This window comes from Mustela lutreola, chromosome 15 (assembly GCF_030435805.1).
Source record: "Mustela lutreola isolate mMusLut2 chromosome 15, mMusLut2.pri, whole genome shotgun sequence".
In the NCBI taxonomy this organism is placed as follows: Eukaryota; Metazoa; Chordata; class Mammalia; order Carnivora; family Mustelidae; genus Mustela; species Mustela lutreola.
Genome location: NC_081304.1, coordinates 59135198 through 59150452, shown reverse-complemented (window position 1 = coordinate 59150452; position 15255 = coordinate 59135198). Strand labels below are relative to the sequence as shown.

Here is a 15255-nt window from a genome sequence, read left to right as displayed (position 1 = left end):
CCGGCCAGGATCCTCCCCGTGCCCCCCGCCACGTGACCGTTGCTTTCAGCAACGGTCTCCTAACCCTCAACGGCCCCGCCCCCAAATGTGTCCCCACCCGCGTCCTCCCGGGTACCCCCGCGAAGCTGGCCCCGTTCCTAAAGGGCTGGCCACCGGCTTCCACCCCAGCTCTGTCCCGCTCAGGCGGGGAGCTTCAAGCAACACGGATTCCCCTGGAGCGTGCGTGTTGGGGGGTACAGGCTGGGGGAGACGGGGTTCCTGGGCCGGGGGGCACGGTGGGAGCAAGGCAGCTGCAGCCGCGAGGCTGGGGGCGCTCCGCGGGCAGGCGCAGAGCCCGGCCGTTTTCCGCTCGGACTCGAGGTGGGCTTTGCTCTTCCTGCCAGCCTGTCCACCGCCTCCCTCCTAAGCAGGACAGTCAGTGAGGGCTAGAAACACAAAGAGCCCACTCCGCTTTATTTACAACACGCAGGCTGTCTGTACAAACAGCTGGCCGCTATTATTAAAAACACGAGGTGAGCGAGTGGATCGTCACCTTTCTGTTTTCCTTCCTCCCTCGGCTAGACCCTGGTTGGTACTCCACCTCTGAGCTGCCCTGCCCGAAAGGGGAAGTCCAAAATTAAAAATACAACCGGTGTAGAATAAATGGGGAGATAAAAGAAAAGAGGAGGAAGGGGAGTGCTCTATTTACACTAGAGTTTTATAGACAACTGTCCCATTCCACCCCAGCTCCAACCCTGGCCCAGAAAGTGAGGGGCAGCAGGTCTAAGGGACAGAAATTAAGTGTCTAGGGACCCAGACAGCCTCCCACCCCCAGCTGTATATAATGGGTCCATGTTCAAGTCCACAAGGTGGGAAGGAAAGGTTAAGGTTGGAACGTGAGACACTCATTTCCAAACGAGCCTCCCTTGGGATTTCCTGCCTTGAAGTGGGACTACAGCCAAGCTCCAGGGGATAGGCCCAGGACTCTGAGGCTTAGTTCCCAAGTCATGTTGTCATTTGAAGTCCCAGCCTGGAGATGGCGATGTCAGGGCTCTCCGGATTTGGGAGGCCCCCCTACCCGCCGGGCCTCTGGCCGCAGTTCCTTGCATTTCTGGCAGTAAAAGAAGTCGGGGACATTGGTCTTCTTGATCTTAGCACAAGAGAGGTGGATCCAGGTCCCACACAGGCTGCACTCAATCATGGGCCGCCCTGCAAAGGGCTTTCGGCAGTAACATGTGATCAGGTCCCATGAGTCATCACCTGGGGAAAGAAGGTCTGGTTGGTGTTCTGCCCGAGCTCTTGGGTCCACAAGCCCAAGCCCATCCTCCCAGCCTACCCTGGGCCTCCGCAGACCTCTCACCTGATTCTACCATGATGTCCTCATCCATGACCCGCATCTCGCCCTCACTGGAGCTGGCATCTCCATCCTGGCTCGTCTCAGTGCTGCCCACTTCCTTGCTCTCGCTGTCAGTGGGAGGGGCTCCTTCAGGGTGCACTGCGGCGGGGGGCCTAGGAGCCTCGGGGGGTGTTGGCAGCACTGGGGCTGGGGCTTCACCCCCTACCACTGCTGCCATGTCTTCCTCCTCCTCCTCTTCCTCTTCCTCCTCCTCCTCTTCAGAGTCTGTATCACTGGGGGGGGCCCGGGGAGGCCCAGGAGGTGGGAGTCTGTCCCCCCGATCTGCCTTTTTCAACTTCCGTTTCTTGCTTTTCTTAATTCGAGACCTCTTTTCCCCATCCCCAGGAGCGGGCCGGGGCCTCCGAAGCACCCCAAAGCCAGCCCCGCCTCCCGGCCCCAGCTTTCGGTTCTTTCGGTCCTTCTTTCGAGGAGGTTGGGAGAGGTCCCCCTGAGAAAGGGGTACTGGGGTGAGAGCAGCAGGGGGCCGGGAGGCATGTGTCAGGGATGTGGGGGACAGTGGAGATGCCATTTTGGGCCCATCTAGATCAAAGAGAGAGTCCTTGAGCTTCATCTTCTCAAGCAGGGTTGCGCTGTCAGGGGCCTGCAGGCGAGAGAAAGTGGACCTCGGGGGTCCTGGTTGAGTGGGACCTGATTGAGCCGCCCTTCTCTTGGATGATTTTGCTTTCTTAACAAAGGTCTGGATGGTTCGGAGGTCTGAAGGGGCCGAGTCCCAGCCGTCACTGTCTGCTGCACTCTCACCACGCAATGGAGAGCTGGAGCCAGAGGCTGGCCAGTCACTTTCCTTGAAAAAGGGGAGAGACCAGGGTCAGTAGTCGGCCCGGTGGCATCTCAGCCCCTCTATGAGCTCAGCTTAGAAGCCAGGGACAAGATCTACCCCAAAGTATCCTGCCCAGACCACCCAAAGTCACTACACTCAAAACTGCCCCTCTGCAATTCCCCTGATAATCTCCTCTTGAAAACCTCCCTGTTGTCTCTGCCCTCACCTTCTGGCCATCTCCCCAGTCTCACCTGCCTTACAGCACCGTCCCCCACCCCAGACCAGAACCCGATTTATCTGTTTCCTCAAATGCACTGAGAAGAATCTTCCACGAACACCCCCAGGCCATTCACTGCTGCTCAAGCCACCCCAAGGCACTAGAGTTCCCCCACGGGTTTCCAATCTCCAGGCTCTTACCCGTCCCATCTGATAGGCTTCTCCAGTAAAGTAGCGCAGTCCCCTCTGCCCGCCCACCCCCCCGCCCCCCCGCCCTTCTAAGGTCTGGAACCGCCTCCCCCAAGCTAGTCATCTGTCCTCCACTCACTCCCTACCTCTTTGCTAGGGGGGATATAACCAGCATAGGCCAAGACGAAACTGCAGAATTTGTTGAAATCCTCAATGGTTCTCCGGCGCTTCTCTGGTGGCTGAAAAGAAGGAAACCTGTATCGCAAGGAATTTAGGAGGGGCATTCCCGAAGGCACAGTCCCCACAATGAAGGATCTAGAAAAGGCAGGGGAGCAGGCCAAGGGAGAGGGCAGAGGGAAGGCATCGGGTAGTAACCCCAGGCTGCAAAGGGAAGGGAAGGCTCACCTGAGTTTCTGGCTTCAGGGTCGGAGGTGGATCTGTGGAAGCAGTAAAAGCTGAGTCAAGGCCCCACCTCTCAATCTCGGAGGTCCCAAGCGACCCCCCCTTTCCTCAGGTCCCCCAGCCAGGCCAGCAGGTCCCCAGCTGTGCGGGACCCGCCCCTGCTCCCCCTTCCGCCCTGCGAGGGGCGGAGCCAGGGCGCGGCGCCCTCTCAGGCCTCGCTATAGCGCTCCCCTTCCCCCCACCGGAGGCCTGGCGCCCCGCCCCCCCAACTCACGGTTTCTCTAGACTCCAGTCTACTCGATCTCTTGGCGCCCCACCCCGCCATACCGCTCCCCGGACCGAGCTCGGGCGGCCGCCTGCCCCTGTCCTTCACACGCGCCGAGTGCCCCGAGTTTCTCCCCAGTGGCGATCTACCGCCCGGGGCCCTCCGAGACCGCGCTCGCAGCCCGCCGGCCCCCGGGGTCCAGGATGACCACGCCGAACCGCTCCCCGCCCTCCGGCCCCTTCTACTCGAGCACGAGGCCCGGCGCGCCCCTCACCCCCACCCTGAACATACACGGGCACACACAGCCAACGCCACTCCGCGGCCGGGACGGACCAGAGAGCGCTAACCCGGACGCGGCCCCACCTGCCCCCCCCATACCGCGCTCCCCACAATTTCGCCGTCCCTCCGCCCCCATCCGGGGCCTTGGCCCCTCCCCGTCTCGAGCTCCTCGGGCTCCCCGCCGGGGCCCCGGGCCCAGTTCCGAGCCCTCCGGCCGCCGCCCCCCCACCCCCGTACTCACCACCAAGTGACTAGGCTGCGGACCCCTAAACTCTAGCCCCCCCCACCGGCTACTCTCTCCCTCTACGGCAGCCCCCGCTGCTGCCGCCGCTACCCCCCTCACCCTCCACAACTCCCAGGCTCTAGCCCTCGCCGACCAACACCCCCCCCCCCGCAACTCGCCGGTCTCAACCCCCCCACACCCCGCCCCACCGCCCCTACAACTACCCGGCTCGCCTCGCTTCCCTGCGCTTTCTCCCCACAACTGCCCGCCTTGTACAGGTCTCTCCACCACAGACAATACCCAGACCCCCTCTTCTCCCCACAACTATCTGCCCACCCCTCCAACAATCACCGGGCCATCTCCGGCGGCAACTACCCGGAGCTCCGCCGCCACAAACTCCCCCACCCCGGCGAACTACCGGGCTCCTCACTCAGTCCTCTCCTACATCCTCCCTCCTCAACAACTCTCCGGCTTCCAGACTCCCCTAGCCTCCCAGCCTCAAGGCCCCAACGTGCTGGAGGCCCTTTCGGCCCCTAACCCCCCGAGCTCCGGGGCTCCAGCTCCCATTCCCCACCCCACCCCCAACACATTCACGACGTCTGATCTCCAACTACCCCCAGTCCAGTCTTCCACTCCTCTTTCACCAAGGTCCATCAACTCGTCGCTCTCCCACCTCCGGGGGCAGGCCCCCGACCCCCTCCCCGCGCTCCCCCGCTGGGCTGCGGGGCTCGACCTCCAAGTTTGCCAATTGATTGCTCGCCCGCCCCCCACCGGCTCAGCGCTCGGTGCCGGTCGAGAGCTCACCTTCGGGACTGGGCTCCGCCATGGCTTCCAGCATCGCCCCCTCCCCTCCTCCCGGTCCGGCGCCCCCCTCCCCTGAGCCGGGGGATACCGGTGCCGCCTCCGGTGCTCGGTGCTCCTACTGCCTTGCTCCACAGAGGTGTCTGCCTCGGCCCGGTTATGACTCCAGTCCGCTAGCCGCTGCCGCCACCTCCCTCTACCCCTGCCTCCCGCACTCCCGGACCGGGCCCCCTCCCCCCGCGCCGCCGGCCGCCTGCTCCCTCCTCCTCCTCTCCTCCCTCCCTCCTCCTCTCTCCCCCCTCCCTTCGCGGGCGCTGGCGCGCAATGCATCAAGGGGCTTGTAGTCCGTCCGGCAACCGCGGAAAGGGAACCTCATAGGTCTCCGGAACTTCAGTTCCCAGCAAGCCGAGGAAGGGCGCAGGCGCACTAAACCGCTCCCCTCCCCCGGGGAGTGGCGGGGAGATTGGGAGCAGAGGGGAGAGCGGAAGAGCGCGCGCAGGCTCCTGGGAAATGTAGGCTGGGCGGGACTAAGACAGAAGGAAAAGAAGGGATTAGAACTCTCGGCCACCATACTGCCTCATTCTGCGGCTTTTCTCCCCCCCACCCCGGGGGACCGCCCCACTTCCGGCCAGACGAAGAAGTGGTGGCTGGGGGATGAAGTTCTCCGGATGATAATGGCTCCCTCCTCCCCGTCTTCTCCCTCCCTCGAGTTCCACCCACCCGCGCGAAGTCTGGTCAAGTGAGATGCAACCGAGGACAGAGTCCTCTGACCAGTTCCCACGCACGATAACCTCTTCCTTAATCCAAGGGCTGTAACAAACTTGGATGCATTTCTCCGAAGCAGGTACTTTCAAACTTTCTCCCCAGAAACCCAAGGTAAAAAAACCAAACCATGTATTTTTTCACATGGGGACCCATCAGACACGTCTATAAAACTTTAACTTTGACGAAACGACACTCGGAGTATTCCATCGCAACAAAAACGCCTCCCCCCCCCCCCCAAGGAAAAACTCAACATCAACAGAGTAAACCAAATTATTCTCCCTCCAACCTCCACTTTCCACACCAAAGGACAACTAAAAAAGGAAAAGGGGGCCGGAAGCAACACAAAGCAAAATCCAGTTCAGCTTGGTGGTTTCCTCTTTATTGATGTGCCTCCTACCTTCCCCCCACAATTTCAGTCCCTTCCATCTACCCCCAAAAAAGAAGGTAGTGAAAGGAAGGGAATGTTGGGGTTCTGAGCCCCTTGGGCAGTTAGAAAGGGAACAGAAACCAAAACAATCACTGGGTGGGGGTGACAGAGATTGACAACTGAGAAGTCTAAAGCAGAGTGGGAAAGCTGGTAAGAGAAAGGGGAGAGAGGAGATGTCCGAGAGGCTACCTCCCCCGGAGCCCTCCGGCTAAGAAGGGCTGGAGGAGAGCCTCAAACATTAGGAAGTGCAGGTCCTGAAGAAGGGAGGTGGTGGTTGAGCCCAGGGGAGGAGGAGGTCAGGGAAGGGGGGCCACCTCTTTGTAGAACGAGACCCCCCACCTCAGGGGCAGCAGCTTCGCAGACCGTAGACACTTTCATCACTGTAGGCGATGTACAGAAAGAAGTCTTCTTCGTGGTGCTCCTGGGGCGGAGGAAGAAAAGGCTGGTACTGGGCTGTAGCTACTTGAACCACACACTGCCCAGACCCATTTTTCGCAAGCCCCTTCCTCTGAAAAGCCCCCAAACCCTCGGGCTCTGGCCCACTCCCTCACTTGCTCCAGGACTGAGCAGCCAAGCCTATTAGCCCTAGCAGCAGTCCTGGGCAAAAAGATCTCAACTGTTCTCTGATGCCCTGAGGGAGGGGGGCTGGAGAAGAGGGAGGGTCATAACCACAGCTAGGGCTCACTGTTTCCTCCCTCCTCTCTACTCCTACTGCACTTGTCCAAACCTTCAACCCAGAACTACCCCCAAAATCTTGAAGTAAAAGATAAAACTGAGAGCTAAACAAGGTGCTCCTCTAAGAACTGCTGACCTGAAACTCTTTTCCCCTCAAGCTCTTCCCGTGCCTCTCCAAAGTCTCGACCCCTCCCGCCAACATACCTGGTATAGCTGACCCATTGTGGCACTGGTGGGTGGAATGACATTGTTGACAAAGAAAAACAAGGCATCCTCAGCTCGGAGATGAATTCGCTTCCGGATCAAGAAGTAGAACTGACCAACTGCCAAAGAGAGAAGGTATGACAAAGTCCCAGAGGTCCCAAATGGCCTCAAACAACAGTCACCGTGTGGAGCCTCTTCCCGCAGAGACTGCACTCCCACCCACAGGAAAGCAAACCCAGACCTCGGGGCAGGACCGCACCTGTGAGATCAGAAGGCACCAGGTATTTCTTTTTGTCCAGGTCTCCTATCCGAGCTTTGGGAGCCTTTTCTACTATCACCTGATAGAAGATGAAAATTAGGAAACACTGGGAAGACACCCGCACAGTTACACCTGTCAGGAACTCAAGTTACAAAATTCCAAGCACCCAAGCCCACCCGACTCGTCTCTCTTTGTCTCGGAACACGCGGAGCAGCCTCGAGTTGAGATCGTGACCCCACTGCGTCGGATTCACCTAAACATCCAGGATCGCCCAGCAGGGCGTCCTAATCAACAACTCTCTTAACCAGGCAGGGATGACTCGTCTGGGCGGACTACAGCGTCCACCCCAAGAACCCAGCGAGCTGGGGGGGGGGGGGGGGGCGGTGGCCATGTGCAGCTCAGGCTGTCAACCTCCCTGCAGCCTACCACACCGCTCCCCGCGTCTCTCCCAGCTAGCCACGTCCCCTCACGCTCAGCTCGTCCGCTGCCCCGCTCCGTTCAACCTCGGGTCACAGCCACGGGAGCTTCGGGCCCGCTCCCAACCCAGCTACCGCCCGGCAGCCCGATGCCCGCGCTGTGCGGCAGGACCCCAACCCCGGGCTGTGGCGTCAGAGCCAGCGCCCCGCGCCCTCGGCCCTGGCTACGGTCCTCACCGGAACCCGGTCCGGGTATTTCTTTCGGATCTTCTCGCCCTCAGAGCGGCGTTTCTCGAACGGATGCTCCTCTTTATACACGAACTTCATCCTCCCGGGAACCGGGCTGGACCGGGCTGGGCTGCGGGAACCCGGGGGGGGGGCCGGGACAGGGGGCGGCGGCGACGGCGGCGACGCGCGGGCGGACTCAGCGGAGCGATCCCGGGACTTGCGCCACTTCCCTATTCACCAACCCCGCCCCCGACCGTGAGGGGCCGCCCCGCCTGCTAGGTTACGCCACTAGCGCAGCAGCCCGGACGCCGCCGGCGTAGCACCGCCTACGGACGGCCCCCTTCACGCCGCCTGCGTAGTCGCTTTGGAACCAACTTGTGGGCTACGCAAGCGACGTAGCAAAGGTGGTTGGCTTGTGCTATGCTCGAAAATAACTGAAAACCCACACTCCGACCTTCCCCCACTGAGCTAGAGACCCAAAGGGTTAGGAGCTGCTAATTATAACCGGAGGCTTGGTTCTCCCGAAGTTCTTTTAGGAAACGAGATGAGGGGAGGGGGCATGGGGGAGACAGAGGTAATTATGAGGCTAGCTATTCACGAAACGCGCTGGTACGCCGAAGGCGGCCGCTGACACCAAAACAAAGTAGTGCCCAAAGCGGGGAGCTAGGTCTCCGGAAGGAAAAGAGGACAGAAACAAAACACCAGTCCGGGGAAGCGCACACAAAGCTTAGGTCCCAAGGAGAAGTGGCAGTAGGGGCCGAGAGGAGGTCCGAAAGGCAAGGACTACGTCGGCGCGGAGGAACACCGTCAAGGCCAGGCCGGCGAAAAATCATGTGATCTCGGAGAAGGGCGGAGCGTCACGTGGCGGCCGCGGGAAGTAGAGCCGGCCGCGGGAGGGAGGGGCGCCGAGACAGGGGAGGTGGAGGGGGCGGAGCCGGCGAGAAGCTGGCGCGGGTGGAGGGCTGGGGCACCCGCCGCCTGTGGGCAGCAGCCGCCAGCCGCCGGCCCTGTCCACGTCGGTTCCCCGGCGTCCCGCCTCTCCGGTTTCTGATCCAATTTTCTCCTCCCTTCGTACCGCTGTGTCCTCCTGCCCCGCCCCTCAAGTTCCCTCGGAACGGAGAGCTGTCCTTTCACTCCCCAGCAGGACACCCATCCTGTGGCCAAGTCCCTTCCCGCCAGACGGCCTGAGGTCAAGGTTCCCTACTCCTTCCCCCAAAGCCAACAGCACTTCTTCCCGAACCTCGTCCCTGCTGCAGTCTTTCTTCCCCCCCACCCCTAGGAGACAGGGTGGATGTGAACAAAGGCTCCTCCCCTCATTTCCCAACCCGGAGAGAAGGACCTAGGGCAGCTTCGGTTTCCAAAGTTATAATGCATGGTTTAAAAGAGAGGAAAGAAAAAAAGAGAGAGAGAGAAAGCGGGTTACAGGTCTGAGGGAATCTAGGAAGAAGGGAAAATAGAGGGAAAAGGTGGGGGGGACACGTTGGGGGAAAATCCAGTGGCCCAAAAATCCCAGTTTCCCACCCACAGCCCAGCCCTTGGAGTGAAGAATTAGATCAGTTTTGTACAAGAGTTTTTAAAAAATCAAATCACAACAAAGCTGGCTTGGCTTTTCTTTGAGCCTCGAGGTTACCAAATGTCTGTCATTCAGGCCAGTCCTGTCTCTCCACCAGACATCGGCTCTCCTAGGCCTCCGCTTATGTCCCAGTCTGGGGTTTCCAGGGAGTGCGAACGCGAAGTTAGAGTGAGGCTGCTTCAGAGTCTGGCCCACGTGTCCATCCAGACTCCATGCGGAGTGCAGGGCTCCCGGGGCAGGGAGGGGCGGGAATGGCAGACCCTGCCCACACAGTCCTCACCACTGGACAGGGCGGCAGACGGCATCCCGAGGGCTCACCCTCCCTTCCCCCCCACCCCGACTCAGGTGGAGGGGGAGCAGCTGTCACCAGAGCCTGTGTTGGTGAAGGTTTCGGCTCAGCACAGAACGAACATCCGCGGTGAACCTGGGACGACAATAACTTGAGTTGGCAGCGCCCTCAGAGTGGATACCCTCACAACACTGGTGTCAGGCGGCCTCATGGGAGATGGGGGCCAGAAATGATCACCATTTTCACATGAAACTGAGGTCCAGTTTGCCCAAAAACCCACTGGCTAAACCCGATGAGCTTTACTGTAAGGAGGCCTGGGTTCAAATGCTAAGTTCTTAAGGGAAAAGAGGTAAATGAGTCAAACAGGACACATTTTTATTCCCTCTTGGGATTCCCCCACCTCCTTTCTTCAGAGATCTAAGTGTCTAACTTCCCTTACCTGAGCGCATCCAGCATTGGAAGCAAGTTGAGAAGGGCGGTGTCGCTGGGGTCACTGAACCACGATTTGATGGGGATGGCATTGTCTAGGGCGGGTCAGATGGATGCACGTGAGAATAAATAAAGTTCAAGAGACAGGCTGATTTTTCTAGCTGGGGTGGGGATCGTTCCCTTAAAACATGTTCCTCTCCTGACCCACCCAAACCCAGCAACCTAAGTAAAACCTTACTCATTCAGCCTCCAAAAGAAAAATCAACTTTTAATCACCGTATCTCATGGGAGCATAAGGCTTCTAGACCACTGTGTTAGGGAAGCAAATGTGGGGGGAACAGCCCGATCTATGAAATGGACGTGTGGGGGACAGGCACCCTCTCAGGAGCAAGGGAAACACCTTGCATCCTGACCCACAGTAAACCAGGAATCCTAGTTCCAGGCTTTCCGAATCCCTCAGAGCCACTTCCCAGTCCTGCCAGCCCCGCCGCCCTGTCCCTTACCTGGGTGGCTCCTGTAAGCCCCTGGGGAGTTATCCAGGATCACGATGCTGGAGAGGTCGCTGTGGACCACAGAGAGGTCCTTGATGTAGCTGCCCAGTTCCAAAGTGCAGTGCTGTAAGGTAGGGCGAGCTGGGCATCAAGGGGAGACTCCATCTCCCCCGTGACCGTGGCCTGGTCCCCACGACACCTGGGGTGGCCAACTCCCTCCAAGGGAGTTGGTGGCCTCCCCTAGCCCCCCAGAGGGTCCCACTCCAGGACAGAGCCCTGCGTGCGGGGCCACGCCTTACCTGTCTGTAGTATCTGCGCTTGAGAATGCTCCTGCTATTGTCTAGTTTGTCGGCCACTGCAGAGCCATAGATCTCCATGCTGGCCGTGAACACCACCAGCTCGTACCACTGACTCACCTGAAATTGAGCAGGGGAGAGGGAGGTGTCGGTTCTAGACACTTAGTTTTCTTTCACTAGGACTCCAGCCCAGTACCGCGGGCCTCTCTGAATTCTGAAGGCCCCCACGCTCTGAGTCTCGGGCACCACACGCCATTAAGACACCAAGTTGCATGAACAGACGATCAGGCAGCCACGAAAGGACAGAATGACATCCGCACAGCACACGAACCCAAACTCCCAGAAGCCATCCAAGCTCTCACTGTCCCACAACCTCCCCTCTCCAAAACTGCCTACACCTCTTTCTCCTCGGCCCCTACTTCCTGTGAGCCATCTGAAACCCCAGAGCCCTAAAACCATTCCTTCCTCACAGAGCTCCCCTTAGTTTCTGCAAACTCACCACTTCTAAGAAAAAGTCCACATGGGGCCTCTTATGTACAAAAAACCGGACGGGATGTTTGTCTATGACCACCTGTGGAGCAACAGGGAAGGGCGGGGGTATCCTGAGCACCAGAGCACAGGCTGAAAGGACACTCGCACCCTCTCACTGCCCACTCCCCTCCTTCAGGGTGCCACTGGTGCCGGAGGATGGCTGCAGGGACCAGACACTCTGGGACTGTCTGGGTCGGAGCGGAACAACAGGACCATCCCATTGCTTCCCATCCCGCACACACCTTGAGGATGAAGTCAGGAGGTGTTCCAGGCCGGACAGTGGGCCTCAGCACCCCATCATGATGGGAGTGGATAAGCGTCTCATCCAGATCCAACACCAGGATCTTCCTCTTGACCTGACCTAAACCACAACACAAGGGGTCAACCTCCAGCCCATACCTTGAACCCTACCGCACCTTACAGGGGTCTTCCCAGCCAGCATACTCACCTAGCCGATTCCGGGACACAGGAGATAAGGGGAGGATATCATATCGAACAGTCTGATACTGAATAACCTAAAAATAGTGAAGGAGGGGATGGAACTCTTGTCAAGGAGATTATGCCAAGGAACACTTGCTGTGTGCTAGGCATCGTGGAAGTCAATGAGGGCTATTTCACTGAACCCTCCAAACCCTCGTAGGAGTAACACAAGACCAACAACATCATCATCTCTATTTAAACACGGAAGAGCCCAAGGCTTAGTCAGGACCACGTATCTTATTTGGTCGTCTGTCCCCCCCGCCCCCCATTAGAGTGGAAACTCGGCGAGAGCAGGCATATCCTTTCCATCACGCCTGTCCTCCGAGACCTCCGTCACAGGACGGCCGGTTGGTATCAGGGTCAATGTGGTGGTGGTATGAGGATGGCACCCATGCCACCGGACCCCAGCCCCCACTCCCTTGGCCAGGACACTGTCGTGCTGTGCCACAACAGAGCAATGCATGGCCCTTCGCATATCCACCCCAAGGCTCCTTTGTCACAACTCCCATCACGTCCCTTTGGGACCCGAGAGCGGCAGATTCCTTCGTGGGCTGAGAGGAAGAGTCAGGGGAGGAGGTCCTTGGGTACCTAAGGGGAAGGCAGGATGAGGGAATCCAGGGGTTGTCAGGTCAGCTAAGTTCCCCTGGCTGGCAGCCACCAGGCCTATTTTAACCAGCCACCTGTCCGCTTCTGTCTCTACCAGCCAAGTCACAAGTGGCACAGAACCTCAGGCCTCTGACCTGCCTCCTTATTCCGGTACCCAGGGCAGGGCGCACAGCACTGCAAAGCCCCATCTGCCAGCAGGACGGATGGGGTGTTGGGAAGGCCAGGGTTAAATAAGGGCTGTGAGGGAGGTGAGGAAGGGACAAGGACGTCACCACCTCAACCTTCCAGCTTCTCCAGGCCTCCTCTAGAGGCTCCTATTTCCAGCACCCAGATCTCCCTCACGCAAGCCTGGCCATCCCCTCCTCTGCTCTCCTCTGCTCAGCACAGACAGATGCTCTGCTGTCCATCCCCAGGCCCCAGCCTCAACTGAACGAGTCAACCCCTTTGCAAACCACAGGGCCCTCTCCCCCTAATGCCAAGGCATCTGCCCTTCTTTTCTCCCTGGGCCAGGATGAGGGCCGGGATGGGGGCCGCGACAGCTCGGGTGTCCTGCCCTGCTATCTCGGGTTGCACATGCTGGGCATGAAGGGAATGCTCTGAGCATCTGCCAGAAAGGGGGTGGGGTGGGGGGAGACACCAGATTGGAAGGGAAGACAAAAGGCTGCGGGGTCGGCTCTGCCCAGAGAAGAGCAATTTTGCAACTAACTAGCATCTGGATGAGCACCCAGAACAGAAATTTGGAGGGAAGGGGATGGGCTCAGAGCAAGGCCAGGAAGAGAGCACAGCAGTGCTCAGAGAGGCAAGGCCAGCACAGAGAACACAGCCGAAGCTAGCCCCATACACATCGTAGCATTTCCGACCCCAAGTTCTTCTTGGCTGCTAAGGGGTTTCAGGGAAACAGCCCTGCCTACAACTATGACCACCCAGAAACAATCCTCACCCTCAATCAGGAAGTGGTAGAGGAGACACTGAATTCGAGGCCAGGCCCACTCCCCCAAGTCAGTAAGTCAACCACCACTGCCACCGCCACCGCCACCACCCAGGGCTCTCTGGAAATTGTCTGGCCGAAGCAGGCGCTAGCTGCTTTTATTCTGCCAAGTTTTATCGAGGGACGCCAAAGAGGACAGAGCAGAGAACTTCTGCCCCTGCTGTACTGAACCCTCCCCAGACTCCTTTCAGAGAACTCTCCCCAGTGGCGAGGAGAACACAGCAGCACATTCACTACATGATAGTGGGCTCTGGCTGGAGCTTTGACCTTGGGGAAAAGCTCAGGGGGAGGAGACCTAGAGATACTGGGGTACTTCACTGCCCACAGTGTCCCTCACCATGCTGGGGTCTCCCGGGGAGGCAAGCGTGCTCTCGGGGGCACGTCCACCACTGACAGGCACCCGTCTTCCCAGAGAGACACCCGAACTTTCACGGGCTCCCTTCCCTCAAGCCCGAGGTGAAAGCATCTCTCTTGGTCCCAGGGTCTTGACAAATCCAGACACCCACACGAGTTTCCAGGGCCTTTCTGAAGGAGTCCCCTTAATGCAACCCGCAGCGGTTTCTCCTCACACCCCAGGTTTCCCGAGTTCCCCGCCTTGTTGGTCACACACGCTCTCCCACCCACCCCTACCCTCACCCCTACCCTTGACACATAACCCGGGCTCTTCCCTGGCAGGAGACCTAACGCACGGAGGGTCTTCCACAAGCCCACGTCGGCAGGGCTAGTGCCATCAAACAGGTGTTCCCTCCTTTCGGTTTCTCTAACAACAACTCCGGTTTCCTAAACGGCGCCCCACCCACCACCCTGGCCCCCAAGAGTTGCCAAATCCTGCCCCGACGAGCACCCCCATCTCCGTTCTACTACAAGGGTCTCCCCCCTTCCCATTCCGCCCCAGGCCCAGCGAAGGGTGCCTCAGGTCTCTAACGGGAAGAGCCGCCCCCGGGACTCCGTTCCGAAGCCCAAACAGAGGCCCGACACTTTGCGAAAACCCGTTGAGCACCGCTGACAGGAGCTTCCCACCACCACCAGCGCCCACCGCAGCTCACCGTGCGGATCTGCCTCCGCAAAAGGTAAATGAAGAAGCTCCAGAGCTTCGCGGCGAAGGCCACGAACGTGCGCAGCCCCAGCAGACACTGCGTCCGCATCATTCCGATGACCCCGGCACCGCCGGCCCCGGGGCCCCCGCGGCCCAGCTCCGCCAGCCCCCCGGGGGCAGCCCCCCGCCGCCGGGAGGGGGAACGGGGGCCCCGAGTAGCAGGAAAGGCTGCAGAGAGGGGCGCGGAGCGGGCGGCTCAGAAAGCCACCCCCGGCGAGGGGAAAGCCCAGCGGAACCGGGAGCTGGGGGACAGGCGTGGGCAGCCCGCTGGGGCCCACATGGGCGGGGAGTGGCACCAACGGCTTCGCGGAGGTTGCGGGCCCAGACGGGTCAGGCTAGGACGGGGTCCTCCGAGACCGGGAGGGAAGGGGATGGAGAATTGGGGGAGGGGGTAGTGGGGGAGGGGGCCGGGGAGATGGGAGGGAGGGAGGGGGGGCAGGGGAAGGGGGAAGCGGAGGGTGGCCCGCTGCGCAGGCGCGCTAGGGGGCTGCCCGCGGGAAAGGGCGGGCGGGGGCCGCGGCGCGCGGAGGGCCGCGGCGGCGGAGGACGGGCCGCTGAGCGAAGGAGCGGGGAAGGAGGGGGAGGGGGAGCCGAAGGGCGCGGACGGCTAGGCCGGAGCGGCCTCCCCCTCCCCGATGTCGGGGGTGCCTTAGCCGCTGGGGAGCGGGGCTGCAGCCTCTGCAGCTGGATTTCCCACTCTGACAGGCGCCATTTTACCGCCCTACGGGCTCCCTCCTCCTTTCTTCCCCCCTCCTCTTCCCCTCTGACACTGCTTCCGGTGGTGACGTGTATTCGCTTCACCGGGACTAAAGTTCCCCCTCATCGGTCTAAGGGGGCGGGTGAGGAAAGCGGAGTGAGCGCCCCGCGAGGCCGCAGTACCGCGCAAGCGCGGAAGGCCGCGGCGGGGCGGGGCGGGGCCTGGGAGCGAACAGGCCCCGCCTGGAGCGGCGTGGGCGGGGTGGAGTGACGTCCCT

The 15255-nt window shown here is 60.2% G+C and overlaps 3 protein-coding genes across 4 annotated transcripts; all 3 read right to left on the bottom strand.

Annotated features, from left to right (window-relative positions):
• Nucleotides 1-426: 426 nt before the first annotated feature.
• Nucleotides 427-4776, bottom strand: PHF23 (PHD finger protein 23). Of its 2 annotated transcripts, none has more exons than XM_059147611.1 (5): nucleotides 4532-4776; nucleotides 2964-2995; nucleotides 2705-2797; nucleotides 1340-2177; nucleotides 427-1239 (listed from the first exon to the last, which is right to left on the bottom strand). In XM_059147611.1, exons 1-5 carry the CDS (start codon nucleotides 4563-4565, stop codon nucleotides 1025-1027), a joined length of 1212 nt encoding a protein of 403 aa, XP_059003594.1. In that variant the 5' UTR covers nucleotides 4566-4776; the 3' UTR covers nucleotides 427-1024. The 2 variants fall into 2 exon arrangements, with proteins under 2 accessions (XP_059003594.1, XP_059003593.1); XM_059147610.1 differs by lacking the exon at nucleotides 4532-4776 and adding an exon at nucleotides 3517-3620.
• An 874-nt stretch (nucleotides 4777-5650) lies between these two features.
• Nucleotides 5651-7741, bottom strand: GABARAP (GABA type A receptor-associated protein). Its single transcript, XM_059147615.1, has 4 exons — nucleotides 7512-7741; nucleotides 6859-6937; nucleotides 6600-6718; nucleotides 5651-6141 (listed from the first exon to the last, which is right to left on the bottom strand). The coding sequence occupies exons 1-4, from the start codon at nucleotides 7599-7601 to the stop codon at nucleotides 6061-6063; spliced, it is 369 nt and encodes a 122-aa protein (XP_059003598.1). The 5' UTR covers nucleotides 7602-7741; the 3' UTR covers nucleotides 5651-6060.
• Nucleotides 7742-8851: 1110 nt separating this feature from the next.
• On the bottom strand, nucleotides 8852-15046 carry CTDNEP1 (CTD nuclear envelope phosphatase 1). Its single transcript, XM_059147613.1, has 8 exons — nucleotides 14232-15046; nucleotides 11560-11626; nucleotides 11354-11472; nucleotides 11080-11151; nucleotides 10584-10700; nucleotides 10297-10408; nucleotides 9804-9888; nucleotides 8852-9499 (listed from the first exon to the last, which is right to left on the bottom strand). The coding sequence occupies exons 1-8, from the start codon at nucleotides 14331-14333 to the stop codon at nucleotides 9439-9441; spliced, it is 735 nt and encodes a 244-aa protein (XP_059003596.1). The 5' UTR covers nucleotides 14334-15046; the 3' UTR covers nucleotides 8852-9438.
• Between the last annotated feature and the right edge of the window lie 209 nt (nucleotides 15047-15255).

What these genes read in the sequence shown, in the direction of transcription:
- GABARAP (XM_059147615.1), bottom strand. Translation starts at nt 7,601, where the DNA reads ATGAAGTTCGTGTATAAAGAGGAGCATCCGTTCGAGAAACGCCGCTCT. An exon ending in AATACCCGGACCGGGTTCCG is followed by an intron (nt 6,938 to 7,511) that starts GTGAGGACCGTA and finishes ATCTTCTATCAG; the next exon opens with GTGATAGTAGAAAAGGCTCC. An exon ending in GGTGCCTTCTGATCTCACAG is followed by an intron (nt 6,719 to 6,858) that starts GTGCGGTCCTGC and finishes TCTCTTTGGCAG; the next exon opens with TTGGTCAGTTCTACTTCTTG.
- CTDNEP1 (XM_059147613.1), bottom strand. Translation starts at nt 14,333, where the DNA reads ATGATGCGGACGCAGTGTCTGCTGGGGCTGCGCACGTTCGTGGCCTTC. An exon ending in TGGACTTTTTCTTAGAAGTG is followed by an intron (nt 10,701 to 11,079) that starts GTGAGTTTGCAG and finishes GCTCAATTTCAG; the next exon opens with GTGAGTCAGTGGTACGAGCT. An exon ending in GGCTTACAGGAGCCACCCAG is followed by an intron (nt 9,889 to 10,296) that starts GTAAGGGACAGG and finishes GACCCGCCCTAG; the next exon opens with ACAATGCCATCCCCATCAAA.
- PHF23 (XM_059147610.1), bottom strand. Translation starts at nt 3,601, where the DNA reads ATGGGGGGGGCAGGTGGGGCCGCGTCCGGGTTAGCGCTCTCTGGTCCG. An exon ending in CGTTGGCTGTGTGTGCCCGT is followed by an intron (nt 2,996 to 3,516) that starts GTATGTTCAGGG and finishes CTGCTTCCACAG; the next exon opens with ATCCACCTCCGACCCTGAAG. An exon ending in ATATCCCCCCTAGCAAAGAG is followed by an intron (nt 2,178 to 2,704) that starts GTAGGGAGTGAG and finishes CCCTTTTTCAAG; the next exon opens with GAAAGTGACTGGCCAGCCTC.